This window comes from Moschus berezovskii, chromosome 16 (genome assembly GCF_049115385.1).
Source record: "Moschus berezovskii isolate FMDL1 chromosome 16, NW_MosBer_1.0, whole genome shotgun sequence".
Taxonomy (NCBI): Eukaryota; Metazoa; Chordata; class Mammalia; order Artiodactyla; family Moschidae; genus Moschus; species Moschus berezovskii.
In genome coordinates, this window is record NC_142475.1 from 48,066,731 (window position 1) to 48,083,121 (window position 16,391).

The 16,391-nt window shown below is 43.0% G+C and overlaps 1 protein-coding gene across 11 annotated transcripts in view; it reads left to right on the forward strand.

Annotated features, from left to right (window-relative positions):
• The window catches only part of NCOA2 (nuclear receptor coactivator 2), a 295,183-nt gene that overhangs the window by 194,007 nt on the left and 84,785 nt on the right, over window positions 1-16,391 (forward strand). For all 11 annotated transcript variants that reach the window (XM_055431638.2, XM_055431642.2, XM_055431639.2 and 8 more), the window contains 2 exons: window positions 2,349-2,453; window positions 5,426-5,598. In XM_055431638.2, coding sequence (XP_055287613.1) covers window positions 2,368-2,453; window positions 5,426-5,598 — 259 coding nt within the window. In that variant the 5' untranslated portion in view covers window positions 2,349-2,367. The remainder of the gene's footprint in view (window positions 1-2,348; window positions 2,454-5,425; window positions 5,599-16,391) is intronic.

Genomic DNA, 16,391 nt, shown 5'->3' on the forward strand with positions numbered 1-16,391 from the left:
CAGTAGCTGCTGCAGGCGGACCCACTGGTTGTAGTTCCCGGGCTCTGGAGTGCAGGCTCAAATAGTTGTGGCACATGCGTCTAGTTGCCCCGCAGATGTGGGATCTTGCCAGATCAGGGATCAAACTGGTGTCCCCTGCATTGCAAGGTGGATTCTTAACCACTGGACCACGAGGGAAGCCCCCCATCTTTTATACCTCCTGCAATGCCTTAGCAACTGCCACACCTGCTCACAGCCCAGCTCAGACCCTGCCTCCTCCCCACCAGCAGAGTGTCTCACAGTACAAAGGACACCTGTTTCTCTTTAGTGGAACTTTTCCTATATAAATCTCCTACATAAATTTCTCTCCTCTCCCCATGTTCTTCTAGAGAGACACATCCCTTCTCATGACCCTCACACGCCAAGCCTGAGTCACAGCAGCGGGAAGGCAGTCTTTGGAGGAATGAATGAATGATATTTAGGGAAGGGGTAGGGATTGGAGCATGGGAGCCAGGCAGTCCAGATCTTGGTGCTTCTCGCACCTGACCTGTGACTCCTTGGGAAGAATGGGAATGGCTATTTTGATGAAGCAACCCCTTACTGTAACTTTGTAGCAAAGAATAGCATATGTAAACCTGTGTGTCAGTCCCACTTCCACCCTTTGCTGATCCGCTCCATGGCCTTGTGCTATGGATGATAATGATTATCCCCATTTTACAGAAAAGGTAATCAAGGCACGAGAGATAACGTCTTAAGGTCCCTTAACTAACATGGTGAAGCTTGGGTATGGTTCCTGCCTCTTTGCTCTCCAGCTTCTCATAGTCTGTTTTTGCTGATTAAATTATATCTGGCAATTGCTTGGTGCAGAATAAATGCTAAATGAACAGTAACTAAATATAGATTATACTTATCAGCCCAAACCTGTGAGTGCACCACAGGGCCTTAACGCTTAGTTACGTCACTCCCAGCATCAGGAACCTCCCGCACTAGCTTCCAGAATTGTCCCCTCCTGATGCCGCCTCTGGAATAGAATGTAATTGGCGCCACCTCCCTCAGCTGATCCAGTGTCTGTTGGTTCTCCTTACATGTGATTCCTCAAAAAATAATTATATATATAATTCTCCTCCACCCTTGGATCAGAGTTGAGGCCAGAAGACATGAGAGTGCTGGCTGGAGCACCCAGATCCTAGCCTGGGCACAGCCAGGCAGTTGGATGGGTGTGTGACGGTGCTCTCACCCTGGGGCCTGCCTGGGCCTCCTACCCCACCTGCCTCCTTGTCCTTGCTCTCAATGAACCTGTCACTCTTCCAGCATCATCTGTAAGTCCCTGACCTTCTCCCAACTCGCCCTTCCTTCTGATTTTTCCAGGCTGAATAGGATGAGAAGCCACTGCAGGAAGTGAAAGAGGGCGAAGGTGGTTTTCAAAGCCTAGGGGACAAAAGGCAGGAGGAAATAGCAAAGAATTGGAACTCAAGGAGAGATTACTAAGTGCTGACTTAAACTGTTGGGGCTGGGGTTTTTTCTTTGCTGAGCAGTTATTAAACACCTTGAGTAACAACCGTCTTCCATTTCCTCAAAATCTTTGCCAGTCCTTTTGCATAGTTCTTTTGAAACTTAAATCTCTATCGCTTTTGTTATTTGCAGATATAAATGTTATTTTGATGGCGTTCATGATGACCCATGTGAACACACTGATTCTCTTGCTATATATCCTTTTATTCTCTTAGGGAAAGTAATTCAGCAAGTGGGCCAATAAGTGGCCTTCCCCACTAAGGTCAATAATGTTCCTGATCTTTTGAGTGCATCTTAAGACCTTCGGTGATAGCAGCTAGAATCAGGGAAGGAGGTAGAGTCTGGGTGGCAGGATGTGAGAAGTCACTACTAAGGGGGGAGACACTGGGAGGGGAGGGCCTGGGGGGTGGGGGAGATCCTGTTTGAGGCACATTGCTCTCCAGGAAGGGGTGTCAGAGCAACCTGTCAGGTTTGGAAGCACAGCTTTGTGGTGAGGCACTGCCTCTTCCCGGGGCTGTTTGTCACACGTGAGCGATTGCAGTACAGATGTGACGTTGGCCAACCCCAAACAGAGACGGGGAGGCGCCCCTGACAGCACCTGTAGTTCTCACGTGGGGCACCATTCCTCCTGAAACTGGAGGCTGGCAGCAGAAACACCCGTCTAGCAATTCGTAGTTCAGGTGCTGTTGACATACAGCTCCTGTTGGAAGAGTGGGCCCACTGAGGTCGGCTTGTTTGTTTTCTAGTTGTTCACCTTGACATTTGTTTAACTTAAGCAGGGTTACCAAAAAAAGTCTTCTCATTAGGAACTGACCACCGGCTCTCCTCACTTGCTTCCTCTGTGTTTTCTGTTTCAGTTGCTGATATGTGTTCAAGATGAGTGGGATGGGAGAAAACACCCCTGACCCATCCAGGGCAGAGACACGGAAGCGCAAGGAATGTCCTGACCAGCTCGGACCCAGGTGAGACTCTCACCGTGGCCCCGGAGAGCCACACACACCTGAGCCTTGGATCTGAAGTTTTATCGTATCTGTTTCACACCTGATTCACATGCTTTCTTTGGTTTTTCTCCTTAACTGTCAGGCCTTTGGATACATATTATTTAACTTGTATTTTAGGTATGCTAATCGGTTGCAGATTTTATCCTTACAAGTAGAGGCAAGCTCCATATTTCCTCTAGGTTCCGTGTACTCTGACTCTTAAAACCGGTTTGTTTTACATAATCTTCAGTGTTTCACATTTTTACTCCTTTTTGCTTTTAGAATGTCATAAAGATAAGAGATCCCATAGTAAAAAGGTTTGCTGCTAAGAAGTACCAGCTTTTTTTTTCTTCCTTTTCTCTTTCTTTCCTTCTAAGAGCAAGAAATGAAATGTTAAATCCCGTTGCTTTTGAGTTGATTACAAAGACTGAGGATCTTCAGTGAGTAAGACAAATAATTTTTTAAAACAAGTTTCATGTTATATATTATGGATGGAAGTATGGGTTGTTACGACTTCTATATGGAGTAATATAGCAGTATCTGTTAAAATTATAAATGCATATCCTCTTTGAACTACCAGTTCCATTTCTAGGAATTTTCCAATGATATATGTTGACACATACAAAATGACTTATGTATGAGGTTGCTCATTGCAACACTGATTATAAACCCAAAAGATTAGGAAAACCCTGAACATTTGCAGGGAGCTATATAAATAGCCAGAGAAGGCAATGGCAAGCCACTCCAGTACTCTTGCCTAGAAAATCCCATGGACGGAGGAGCCTGGTAGGTTGCAGTCCATGGGGTCGCAAAGAGTCTGACATGACTGAGCGACTTCACTTTCACTTTTCACTTTCACACATTGGAGAAGGAACTGGCAACCCACTCCAGTGTTCTTGCCTGGAGAATCCCAGGGACGGGGGAGCCTGGTGGGCTGCCGTCTATGGGGTCGCACAGAGTCGGACACGATTGAAGTGACTTAGCAGCAGCAGCAGCAGCATGTAAATAGCTGTGACACATCCACACACAATACAGTTCTGAAAAAGAATGAGGACACTCTGTGGGTTGATATTTAGCAATTTCTTAAGAATATTGTGACAGAAGAAAAGCAAGGTTCAAAAAATGTGTATGGTGTCCTACCATTTCTACAGAAAAAGAAAAGGAAGAATCTGTATGGTTTTAGGGTAATTAGGAGACACAAGTTGGAGAAGGAAATGGCAACCCACTCCAGTGTTCTTGCCTGGAGAATCCCAGGGACAGGGGAGCCTGGTGGGCTTCCGTCTATGGGGTCACACAGAGTCGGATACGACTGAAGTGACTTAGCAGCAGCAGCAGCAGGAGACACAAGAGTTGTTACCCATTTGGGGGACTGAGGACCAGGGAACAGAGGTAGAAGAGAGACGTCACTCTTTTGATGATTTAAATCATGTAAATGCTTTTAATATTTAAACGGCCACTTGTATTCAATGGCCAATAGAAAGACTGGGTGAGGAATATTAGGGAAGAGCACTGGGAGCAGGAGAAAGAGCAGAAAGCCTTTTCCCCATCTATTTGCCAAGCAAAATAAGCAAATTGAATGGCCACTGACCACACTACAGCCCCAGTCCCCACTCCTGTGTGCACCCTCTGGATTCCGTGGTCCTCCCTGGCCAGCCTCAGCCTGTCTGTCAAACTGCCTTCACAGCCCATGGTCCTGGCCAAGGAGTCAGGTGGTAAATAGAGCCTCTTCTCTTCCAGTGTTCTGCTGGTTCTGGGGGTGTGCACGGCTCCCACCACCCCTGTTCCCCCTTCTCACACGTGTATTATTTAGTTGGTGTCTTTGGGGGCTGGGGTGATGGAGGGAGGTGGAAGGGGTAGAAGGATCCAGAATCAGAATTTGGCTCTTTAGTGCATGGCAGCCATGGCCTTCCTTTCTCCAGACTGAAGAAAGTAGAAGCCAGGAGTGAAAATGAGACTTAACAAAACCCAGTTCTGGTCACTGGGTGATCTTGGACAAATCATGCAATCACTGTAAAATAGAGAAACTGTGTTCTGTCTTAGGTTTATTAATTCATGAAAATAATGCTAATATGTAAATGCAAGCATATGAATGTCTATTACAAATTACAAAGTTTTATAAATTGGTATTACTTACAAATAATTATATATTAAGAACATAGCAAGCTGCTACTCTGAACAGTGTACTTTTCTTATTTATTGTATTGTTTGAATGTCATCCAGTGGACTCTGTGCTGTATTTGAGAAAAAAAATGTCACCCTATAATTATCAAAGGGAACTTCTGAGTTTGCTCTTTCGTCAAATTCAGATGAGAAGATCTTGCCAGTTTTTATTTTTCCTCCCTTCCATTAACATTTTAAAACTCGAGTTGAACTTGGACCGTTTGTTTACTTTTTGCATGTCATTCAGCTGAACAGTTAACAGAGACCCTGGGTCAGTTTCACTTTTGTTTCTAGCTGCACTGTGGTTTTTTAACATTATCTTAAAAGACTGTTGGGTTTAATTATTAACATCCTAAAGAAGTGTATGAAATGATAAAGATTTATTTTCATTATTTTGCCGTGAAGTTTATTTATTCCTGTTATAACTAGTTTAACTTCCCTTTCTTAATCTTGAATTTTTACAAGCATGAGCTCCTTTCCATTTCTAAAACTCTTATTTATTCAATAATAAATTTGATGCCTGTTTGTACCAAGTGTCACTTTAAGCACAATGCTGGGCAGATCATCCTTGTCATTGTGAAGCGTACAGTCGAGTGGGAGACGTTAAACACATTGAACAAATGATTGTGAATTTGTAATCACCAACTGGGACAAGGTTGATTTAAAAATAAAAATGCAACATTTGGGGAAAATTCAGGATTTTTCCCCGCAAAGTACTTCCATGTTTCTACATGTAACTTTTGTTTGCTCTCTGTATTCTGATGTAGTTAACATTCTTATCTTTTTCATAATAGCCCTAAAAGGAGCACCGAGAAACGTAACCGTGAACAGGAAAATAAATATATTGAAGAACTTGCAGAGCTGATTTTTGCTAATTTTAACGACATAGACAACTTTAACTTCAAACCTGACAAATGTGCAATCTTAAAAGAAACTGTGAAGCAAATTCGTCAGATCAAAGAACAAGGTAAGAGGACCAAATAAATACTTTGGAGAGTTGAGTTGCTTTCTGTTTTTCCATGTGTGAGAAATCCCTTCAGAGTCCCTTTAATCCACTTCTTAGGCTTAAATTATTGATGAGAAGATGATGTCACAGTGCAGGATGAATGCAGGTATCACTTGCAGTGGTTTATAAATAGGCTCTGTATAAAATTCAACAATCCCCTAAAGATGGAGGGGGCCAAGGTGAGCAAGGTGATGTAACTTTTCATCTAGTAAAACTCAATTAGGTGCCCACTGATCCCATACCACGTTGGTATTTTCATAGCTCACAGAGCAAGTGACTGTCAGAATTTGCAAGTGAGGAGCCAGGCAAGGATGGAAACCAGAAGTAAGAAAGTGAGCCACCTCTTGTTTCAGCTCGTCAGCATGTTTTAAGTCTGAGCCTCAACTGGCCACACCACTAAATTAGAGTTTCATATCCCGAATGACAAGAGATTTGAAAGGCTCAACCTCAAGACAGAACTCTTTTGTGAAGTTGAAACACAGAACCTGACAGCTTTCTTCCTGGGCTTTTCTTGTCTTTCTTTCTTTTTTTTCCCCCTGAGCTCAATTTTCTGCCTCCTTCCTTTGATATTTTTGCCTGCAGAAAAAAATTTAAGAAGACAGTATTTTAAAAATCACATCGGACTTTGTAGTGCCAAAAAAAATTGTATTAGGCAAGTACAAACAGTGTCTTAGCACCCAGGGCCAATAAATGCTCATGAAGTGTTCATACACTGCCTTCCTTTGGGGCCAGGGAGGCTGTTACCTCCTGTCATCTGTTTTTGAATGCATCCTCTTGGAGTTCATATTGGGTTGTTTTTTTTATATGCTTTTTATATAACATTTAAAAGAGGCAGATTTTAGGAAAATAATGTCTTGTTTCTACATCTGAGCTCGCAGCTTTGCCTGCTGCCCTCCATCATAAAATCCTGTTTGCATATTTTCATCGTAACATTTTCCATTTTCATTCAGATAATATTGAGCTAAGTTTTATATATATATAAATTTTATATATAATTTTACAAGTATAGTTCTGTCTTCTAAGAACTGAAACACACATACACATAGCATCCACAAGACAGATTCTGATACCAGCCCGCTCTAAAAATGAATATTTCCTGGTTTCTCATCAAAATTATATCATCGTAATGTTCAGCTTTCATAGAGAGTCTGTTCAATTAGTCGCCTTAATCTCTTTCTTCTTCTTTTTCTTTTAAGATTCACTAGTTATCAACAACTCAGTTTCATCTCAATTTGGTATCAGCAAATGGATAAATCATAGTCCGAAAATTTTCTAGGAGAAATAACCGGTTCAAGGTTACAGTGCTGTGAAGTTGCCACATTTCTAGGTGCTGATATCATCGCACTGGAGAAATCACTAAGCTTCTTGTTTTGTGTTTCTGGAGATTTTGAATGGTTCATTTTTGTGAACATCAGAATTTTAGGTAAAACTTCCACACTTTAAAACAGTTACATATGTGTGTGTTTTACTATCAAGGTCTTGTACAAGGTTTTACAGTTTTGCAAAACCTTGGTATTCCCCCCTTCAAACCATGAAATGCATTAAGATGTGTCATGCTGGGACTCTGCCATACTTTCACTGTGGGTGTAATCATAAGGCCGCATACCACAACCACCCAAGAAGCAGCAACAATAAACGCCCTGTCACGTCTCCCTCTTACAATAATGTTCCCATTAATTTTAAAAGTAACGTGTTTTGAAAAGGAAAAGCAGAAATTAAAACCCCAACGAAAAGTCCATGCATACTTTTCACTTCTCGACCAGTCTGATATTTTAAGACTATTACTAGTTTAATAAATTGTTTTTTAGCAAGAGCAGGGACCTTAGAATCAAACCAGGTGGAAGCTAGGCATGGATCCTGGTTCTGTCTCTTACAAACTTTTTGAACCTGAGCAAATTATTTTCGCTCTCTGCGACTCGGTTTCCTCATATAGAATTTAGGAATCACAGCCTTTAGGTTGCATGGTTGTTGAAGAAATAAGGAGCTGTGTAAATATTCCCAGCAACTACTTGTCACAGTATTTAGTACATATTCAGTAGACATCTTTCCCACATTCAGAAGAAAGGCATCTTTTTTCCTTCCTATGTGCTGCGTGCTAAGTCTCTCAGTTGTGTCCGACTCTTTGTGACCCTGGACTGTAGCCCATCAGGTTTCTCTGTCCATGGGATTCTTTTAGGCATGAATACTGGAGTGGGTAGCCATATCCTTCTCCAGAGGATCTTCCCAACCCAGGGGTTGAACCCATGTCTCTTATGTCTTCTGCATTAGCAGGCAGGTTCTTTACCACTGGCGTCACCTGGGAAACCCCTTTTTTCCTTCATCTGTGCTCAAATCACATACAGTGAGCTCTTCCTTTTCAGATGGAACAGTGCGGGGGGGGGGGGGAGGTGGGGACATGGTTGTGCCTACTGTCCCATACAGGGTCATTTGAAGAAAGTCACATTTTTCTGGGGCCAGAGGGCTCAGCATAGCCTCCGCCAACCAGAGGTGGACACTTTTTGTGGCTCTGTGCCACCGCCTTGATTTTTCTCAGGAGCCGGCCTCCAGCAAATGTTCAAAAGCAGCGCGAAGGACAGAGTGGAACCCTTACTTCTCTCTGTGTGCTTCCACCCGCCCAGCTACCAGTCAGTGTGAATAGAATCCAACCATCATCTTTACCGTATCATCCAGACTTCATTTGTATTCCTGTCACAGGTGGTAGCATGAATAAAACCCTGGCTGTTCTGAGGGGTTAAGCTGGGTTGCATGAGACCCACACTCAAGGCTCCACAGTCTGGAAGACAGACTCCCATAAAAGGAACCCACCCTGGTCCAAAGCTTAGGCAGCTCAGCCCAGCCGGGTGGGGTCTTTCACTCAAGTCTGCTCAGCCATCAGCTGCTCCTCCCCATTCCATAGGCTTGGGAATAAAGGCAGAGAATGAAAGATAATTTTAAATGGCCCAAAGGATGGGGACTTGGAGGGGAGGTTACCAGCTACCTAAATAAGTTAGCCTCCCTTGTCTGAAGCACTTTCTAAGCCCCAGGATTGGTAGATGCGTCGGACACGACTGAGCAACTTCACTTTCACTTTCACACATTGGAGAAGGAAATGGCAACCCACTCCAGTGTTCTTGCCTGGAGAATCCCAGGGATGGGGGAGCCTGGTGGGCTTCCGTCTATGGGGTCACACAGAGTCGGACACGACTGAAGTGACTTAGCAGCAGCAGCAGCAGCAGCTCTACAAGATGGAGAAGGCAATGGCACCCCACTCCAGTACTCTTGCCTGGAAAATCCCATGGATGGAGGAGCCTGGTAGGCTGCAGTCCATGGGGTCGCTGAGTCGGACACGACTGAGCGACTTCACTTTTACTTTTCACTTTCATGCATTGAAGAAGGAAATGACAACCCACTCCAGTGTTCTTGCCTGGAGAATCCCAGGGACGGGAGAGCCTGGTGGGCTGCCGTCTATGGGGTCGCATAGAGTCGGACTCGACTGAAGTGACTTAGCAGCAGCAGCAGCAGCAGCTCTACAAAAGCATCATGCGGCCATGGACCTCATAGCAGCAGACCAAGCACACACAGAGTCTGCACTTGAACTATGACCCCTGCTTTTGAATACTGAAGCGGGATATTTCTTCCTATGTGGTGTACCAGTAAGTGGTGAAAATCTGTGGCGTCCATAACTTACAAAGAATAGTCATAAGTGGTAAGTTATCTTCTTTTCCTTTTTAACTGGGAAGACTATTACTACTTCTATGTCACAGAAAAATACAAATAACTTAATTTTGGATGACTGGGTCCAATTTCACACTCCTTAGCTAGAAACTTAAATTTAAAATTTTCTATGGAAAATACTCGGTGACTCCTGTACTCTTACAAAAGTAGAATTAAAGCATAAAGTGACCAAAACAGGAGGGGAGTTCTAATAATTAATACATTTCCACTGCCCTCTTTAAGTGAAGTAAACATCACTCAATCGAGTGCAACTCTTTGTGACCTCATGGATTCTAGCCTGCTGGGCTCCTCTGTCCATGGAATTCTCCAGGCAAGAATACTGGAGTGGATAGCTGTTCCCTCCTCCAGGGAATATTCCTGAGCCAGGGATCAAACCTCGGTGCCCTTTGCAGGCGGATTCTGCATTGCAGTCTGAGCCATCAGGGAAGGGCTTTTAAGGTAATATCTTCTCTATTACTCCAACATAGCCACACTTTTTCTTATTTTTCTAAAATAATAATCTAAATTGAATTGTGTTATTTGGAAAATATTTGTCCTTTTATTTAAAGCCATTTTAGTGCATATATTTGAATATAGAATGCGATACACTTATCAGTCAGTGGAGAAACTTGTTTTACCCTTTTATTATTTTTCTGAATGTAGATAGCAATAAAAATGAAAAAGTATATTTCAAAAATTTGCATTTGTACAGGCTCAGTTTGGGGGGCAAATTCCTTGTTGAATCAGGCAGCCTGTTAAAAGATCATTCTGGTTTCTCACTGTGATTATTCTAATGATTTAATTTTGATTGTAGTATGAGAGCATTGGGATTATGGATTGCTTCATACATGTAAATTTCCCCTACAATTGAGCATAGCATTAAAAAATGAGTATTTTAAGAGAGAGTGAGGGGCAGTGGTGTGCTAAAGTCAACTGGTGTCAACCATCAAGAGCCAGTTGTTAAATTTTAAGAATATTATAAACCAGTTAATAAGCACAACCATTATTGAAAATTGTTTAGACTTAACAATTAAATTACATATTAAAAAAAAGATAAGGAAGACTAAAGCTCCTCACTTCCTAATTATTGTACTGTGTTTTACTATTACCTCTTCTCTAGAGGCCCTTGTCTTATGTGATAAGACACATGATAGAAATATAATACTAGGCAGTGGTGGTCACTGCAAATCTCTAATTAACATCTAATATTTGAACATTCAGTTCAGTTCAGTCGCTCAGTCGTGCCCAACTCTCCACGACCCCATGAATCACAGCACGCCAGGCCTCCCTGTCCATCACCAACTCCCGGAGTTCACTCAAACTCATGTCCACAGAGTCGGTGATGCCATCCAGCCATCTCATTCTCCGTCGTCCCCTTCTCCTCCCGCCCCCAACCTTTCCCAGCATCAGAGTCTTTTCCAGTGAGTCAACTCGTCGCATGAGGTGGCCAAAGTATTGCAGTTTCAGCTTTAGCATCAGTCCTTCCAATAAACACCCAGGATTGATCTCCTTTAGAATGGACTGGTTGGATCTCCTTGCAGTATAAGGGACTCTCAAGAGTCTTCTCCAACACCACAGTTCAAAAGCATCGATTCTTCGGCGATCAGCTTTCTTCACAGTCCAACTCTCACATCCATACATGACCACGGGAAAAACCATTGCCTTGACTAGATAGACCTTGGTTGGCAAAGTAATGTCTCTGCTTTTTAATATACTATCAAGGTTGGTCATAACTTTCCTTCCAAGGAGCAAGCGTCTTTTAATTTCATGGCTGCAATCAGCATCTGCAGTGATTTTGGAGCCCAAAAAAATAAAGTCTGACACTGTTTCCACTGTTTTTCCATCTATTTCCCATGAAGTGATGGGACCAGATGCCATGATCTTTGTTTTCTGAATGTTGAGCTTCAAGCCAACCTTTTCACTCTCCTCTTTCAGTTTCATCAAGAGGCTTTTGAGTTCCTCTTCACTTTCTGCCATAAGGGTAGTGTCATCTGCATGTCTGAGGTTATAGATATTTCTCCCGGCAATCTTGATTCCAGCTTGTGCTTCTTCCAGCCCAGCGTTCCTCATGATGTACTCTGCATATAAGTTAAATAAGCAAGGTGACAATATACAACCTTGACGTACACCTTTTCCTATTTGGAACCAGTCTGTTGTTCCATGTACAGTATATTTATTTGAACATTAAATATACATAAAAATATTGTCCAACTCATCAGAAAAGTCACACACTGACAATCAGATTTCTGTGTTTAATATCTTAACTATGTATTTTCGTGATTTCATTTTTGTCTTATTCTTTAACCTAAGTGAAAATTTCAAGCAACATTTGTGTCAGAACTCTATCCATTCATCAGTTGTAATCGTAAGATAGCTATAAGACAAGAGTTTGGCAAAAGTCAACAAACATTCTGTTAGAATCATTTGGCTCTATGGAATTTGCGACAGAGGGTGTCATATGTTTTATTATCACTTGTAAATTATATACTGCACATCCTTTGTACTAGTAAAATTCATAGTAAACGTTTTGATGCTTACTATTTTTCCCCCAAGGAGCTGGTTTTGAAGCATTTCCCAGTGTACCACTGGTGGGTGTAGGGGTGTGCAGGTTGTGTTGTAAATGTAGGTGAGTCAAATTCATAAGCTCAGTATATAAAAATTCAAGGAAACAGTAAAGAAACAGCCCAGTTCTAGCATGTGAAAGTAAAATGTAGAGCCCATTGAAGTTATATTTTTCCTTTGAGTCTTCTTTTTCCCCATGTTACATACATGGAGACCTTGTGATGGAAATTGAATTCTTCAGAGCCGACACCTAGGTATGCACTAATAGCTGTCACCAGGCAGAGTAAGCAGAAGGGCTCTGACAGAAGATCCCTTCCAGGGCCGGGATATCTGTGAATCAGACTCTGGGGTGGTGCTCCCAGGCATTGCTTATGTCCCTGTGATGAAACCCTAGGGTGACGGTAGAGTCATCCGTTGCCCTGAAAAGGTAGGCGAGTGAACTCCACGTCTCTCGCATGTGCCCTCGTATATACCATCCTGCTGAAATCAGTGTCGTGGATTGCCAGGCAAGGATTGATGGTGGTGCTAATCTTTAATCAGTTAGACAATGAATAGGAGACCTAGACTTAAAAAACATATATCTTCTAAGTTTAAAAAAAAAAGGTGGCCCCTTATACACTACATATAGTTTAAATTTCAACTGTCAACTTTTTTTTATCCTATTTCTTCTAAAAATGCTGCCGATGATTAAATGGCCAAAGCCAGCCAACCAGACATAAAAGTGGGCCAACAGAATGACTGTGTAATAGTGCAGGGCAAGCACCAAATCCAGTTGGCAGAATAAGTTCATCAATATAATAAGCTCATTAAGAGCTTGAGGTATATTTAAAATCAGATGAACTCAGTCTTTCTCTTCACCACTGTAGGACCATGTCTAAATTCCTTAACATCCCTGTGCCTTTACTTCCTAATCTGAAAAAGGGGATGATAATGTCCACTGTACATCAGTCTTATGAAGTCTGTTCAGTGTGTTTATAAAGGATCTAATCTCGTACTTGGCAGATAAGAGAGACTTCCTCAACAGTAGTTACTACTCTTCTTACCTGGAGAAGGGAAAGGCTACCCACTCAGTATTCTGGCCTGGAGAATTCCATGGACTGAACATGGCATCCTCATCCAATGATTCTTGGCTTTCTTGCTAAGGACTCAGTATTGATAAGGAAGCAAGTTGTTTTTGGATGTTTTCTCCATTACAGATGTAAGCCTTCATACTATTACTGACAGTGTTGGTTCTGTTTTAACACAGATATTTTAAACAGACCCTTTGAAGCTATCTGTTCAGGGACAAAGCTCAGAGATATGGTACTTAGGGATTCCCTGGTGGTCCAGTGGTGAAGACTCAGTGCTCTCACTGACAGGGCCCAGGTTCCATCCCTTGTTAAGATCCCACAAGCTCTGCAACCTGGCCAAAAAAAAAGCAAAACAAAATCTAGTGCTTGCTGTGACCCTGTCTGCACCCCTCCCCAGGCTCTGTTGCCCCTACTGCACCGTGTGGCTCTCCCCTATCCCTGTTACCTGAGTGGCAGTTTCAAGAATCTTGCTTTAAGGAGAACTGAAGAGGGCAAGAGTCTTAGCAGTGTTCATTTCCTCCTTATTTACTTCCAACGCAGGAACAAATCCAGCCCTAACTTACTCTTGAAGACTTGAAACTGTTACAGGTTTCCATGCATCCAGAAATGAAGGAATTTTATTTCCTTGTTTAAGAATATCCCTAGTATCAACAATGTATCCTTGATATTACAGTTTCTTAATGAAGATAAAATATTTTTCCACTGTGCGTGCGTGCGTGCTAAGTCACTTCAGTCGTGTCTGACTTTTTCGACCCTGTGGACTGTAGCCCACCAGTCTCCTCTGTCCCTGGGATTCTCCAGGCAGGAATACTGGAGTGAGTTGCCATTTCCTCCTCCAGGGATTTTTCCACTCATCTGCATATAATTCACTTTCAGAATTTCATGTGGATTAATGGCTCATGCTATGAGTGAAATCCTTAAAATTAGTGAGCTGACTGGAATTCTTGCTTTCATTCCTCATAGGAGCTCCTTGGTTTGGGTTTTTTTTTTTTCTCCCCCTTAAGTATATGGAAGTTTTTTTTTTATATTTAACAACTTTCAGATGAAAAGGATTTAAATAATTCAGTGTGCCCTAATGCTTTAGGATTTTAACAATTTATGACATGAGCTCTCATTTCAAGACTTAAACTGGCTTCCACACACTAATAGAAGACAGGTGTCTCTTGTTTTCTTGCTCACGTTGCACTGTTAGGAAGAGAAATTCTGACACTATACTGTGTATGTTGATTTCATTCCAGAACAAACATCTATTCTGTAAAATTTTTACTGAGTAAATACTATATGCAGGATATAATGTTATTCACTAATGGTGAATCCCACAGTCGAAAAGTACTTGGTTCTTTTCCTTGGATCTTTCACTTGTTTGTAGGGAAATCATCTTGTACACAAGCAGCTGTGGACCACAAAGGGACAGCAGGAGTTAGTTGTATGCACTGACTTTGGTGGCGGCTTCAAGGACAGTAAAGTAGACCTGGGCCTCTCTGTAAATGTTAAGATTTAATAGACGAGAGAGTGGGAATTGAGGAAAGGAGAAAAGCTTTCCAACAGGGAGCAGAGCAGAGACATGCTCAGGGCCCTTTGTGGCACTGGGTGTGTGCAATGTTGGACTGTTTGCCTACAGAAAGATGGATTAAAGCATTTGATTGGATTTGAGGCTGAAAGGGGCAGATCAGGGCCAAATGGAACAGTCAGCACAGGACCAGAAGCAATTTTGTTATTTAGAGAAAGTGACATAAAATGAGAAATTCCTAACCAACTCCAGCAGAATTCTGTTGATGTCACCTACCATGGTCTTCAGACACTAGAGATACCCTGTTCTAGGAAGAGGAGCTTTTTTTTTAATGTGGTTAAAGATATTTTTTTTAAGTTTTTGTTAAATTTGTTACAATATTGCTTCTGTTCTATGTTTTGGTTCTTTGGTCTTGAGGCGTGTAGACTCTAGTTCCCTGACCAGGGATCAAACTCGCACTCCCTGCATTGGAAAGCAAAATCTTAACCACTGGACTCTCAAGGAAGTCCCTTTTTTTTTTAAATGCTGCTGATTCCAGTGGGTGGGGTGTAGAAAGCTCATAATTAATAAAACAACAGCAGGAATAAAAACTAAGTGAAAACATGAGAACTATAAAATGTCTCATTTGTGTGTAACAAGAAACAATATTTTTTTTTTTAAAGCCTTTCATATATTTTTATAAGCTGTGGAGGGGACCTAGAAGGAGCCAGGAGGAAGTGACAGGCAGAAAACAACAGATAGAAAGGCAGCGAGAGAGACCCACAAACACCAGCAGAGAGCCTGGCAGACAGAGCAGAACACAATCAGAAACTCAGATGTACAAGTTCGGACACAAAGGTGGAGACCTTTTTCTTTTTAAGACTTGTTGACGGCTGTGCTGGGTCTTTTGCTGCATGTGGCCATTCTCTTGTTGTGGCAAGCAGGGCTGCTCTCGTTGCGGAGCACGGGCTTCTCATTGCTCTGGTTTCTCTGGTTGTGCAGCACAGGTTTTACAGTACTTGTGGCCATGGGCTTAGTTGCCCCGCAGCATGAGGGATCTTCCTGGACCAGGGGTCAAACCCACTGCATTGGGTTTGGATAGAATCAAAGTCATTGCATTGCATAGGATCAAAGTCCCCTGCACTGGATTCTTTACCACGAAGCCACCAGGGAAGTCCGAGACATTTTTAAATATAAAATTTTATAGTTTCTTACCGCATTGCCCTTGATGGCCTAAAGGCACAGCGTCATTCAGAAGCTGTGGACACATAGGTAAGGACCCTTGGGCTGAGCATCAGCCCCCCAACCCCGCCCATGTCAGCCCTCCCCTGACTGGCCCATAGGAGGTGCATCGGCACACCTTCGCCCCTAGCCCTGGTACCATAGGGCTTGGGAAAGTGGTATCTCCCACTGTGCCCGAGGGAGCAATACCCGGCCTTTCCTCCACAAGAATCAGCTAAAGATACTCGCTGAGCCCCACCCCCCTGAAGGGCTGCCAGCTTGATCCTTCTGTCACAGCTTTTAACAGCTGCCAGGATACTATGACAGAGTCCAAAGAAAGACCCTCACCACCACACCCAGGTCCCCCTGTGATCTGTCCACCCCAAGCTGTACGCTTGTGTGCTGCATCCCACAACTTCCTGAACTTGCATCCCCTTCTAGAAGACGTGTGCTGGCTCCGCCCATGCATGTGTTTCGTGGCCTCTGTGCCTCCTGCCTGGAACGCTTCTCCCCCTCTTCCTTGCCGGCCAGTGGCCCATTGCCCACCTTGATAGGCCACTTGGGTGGGGTGCAGGGAGCACAGCAAGGAGTGAGAGGACATCCAGTGGCCCCTTCACCAGTATCCACGTCTGACTGCTCTTGTCCAGTGCCACATTCCTGCCTCCCTGTCATCAGTAAGTCCTCCTAAGATGCCTACCCTCGAGTGCGGACTGTTGCTA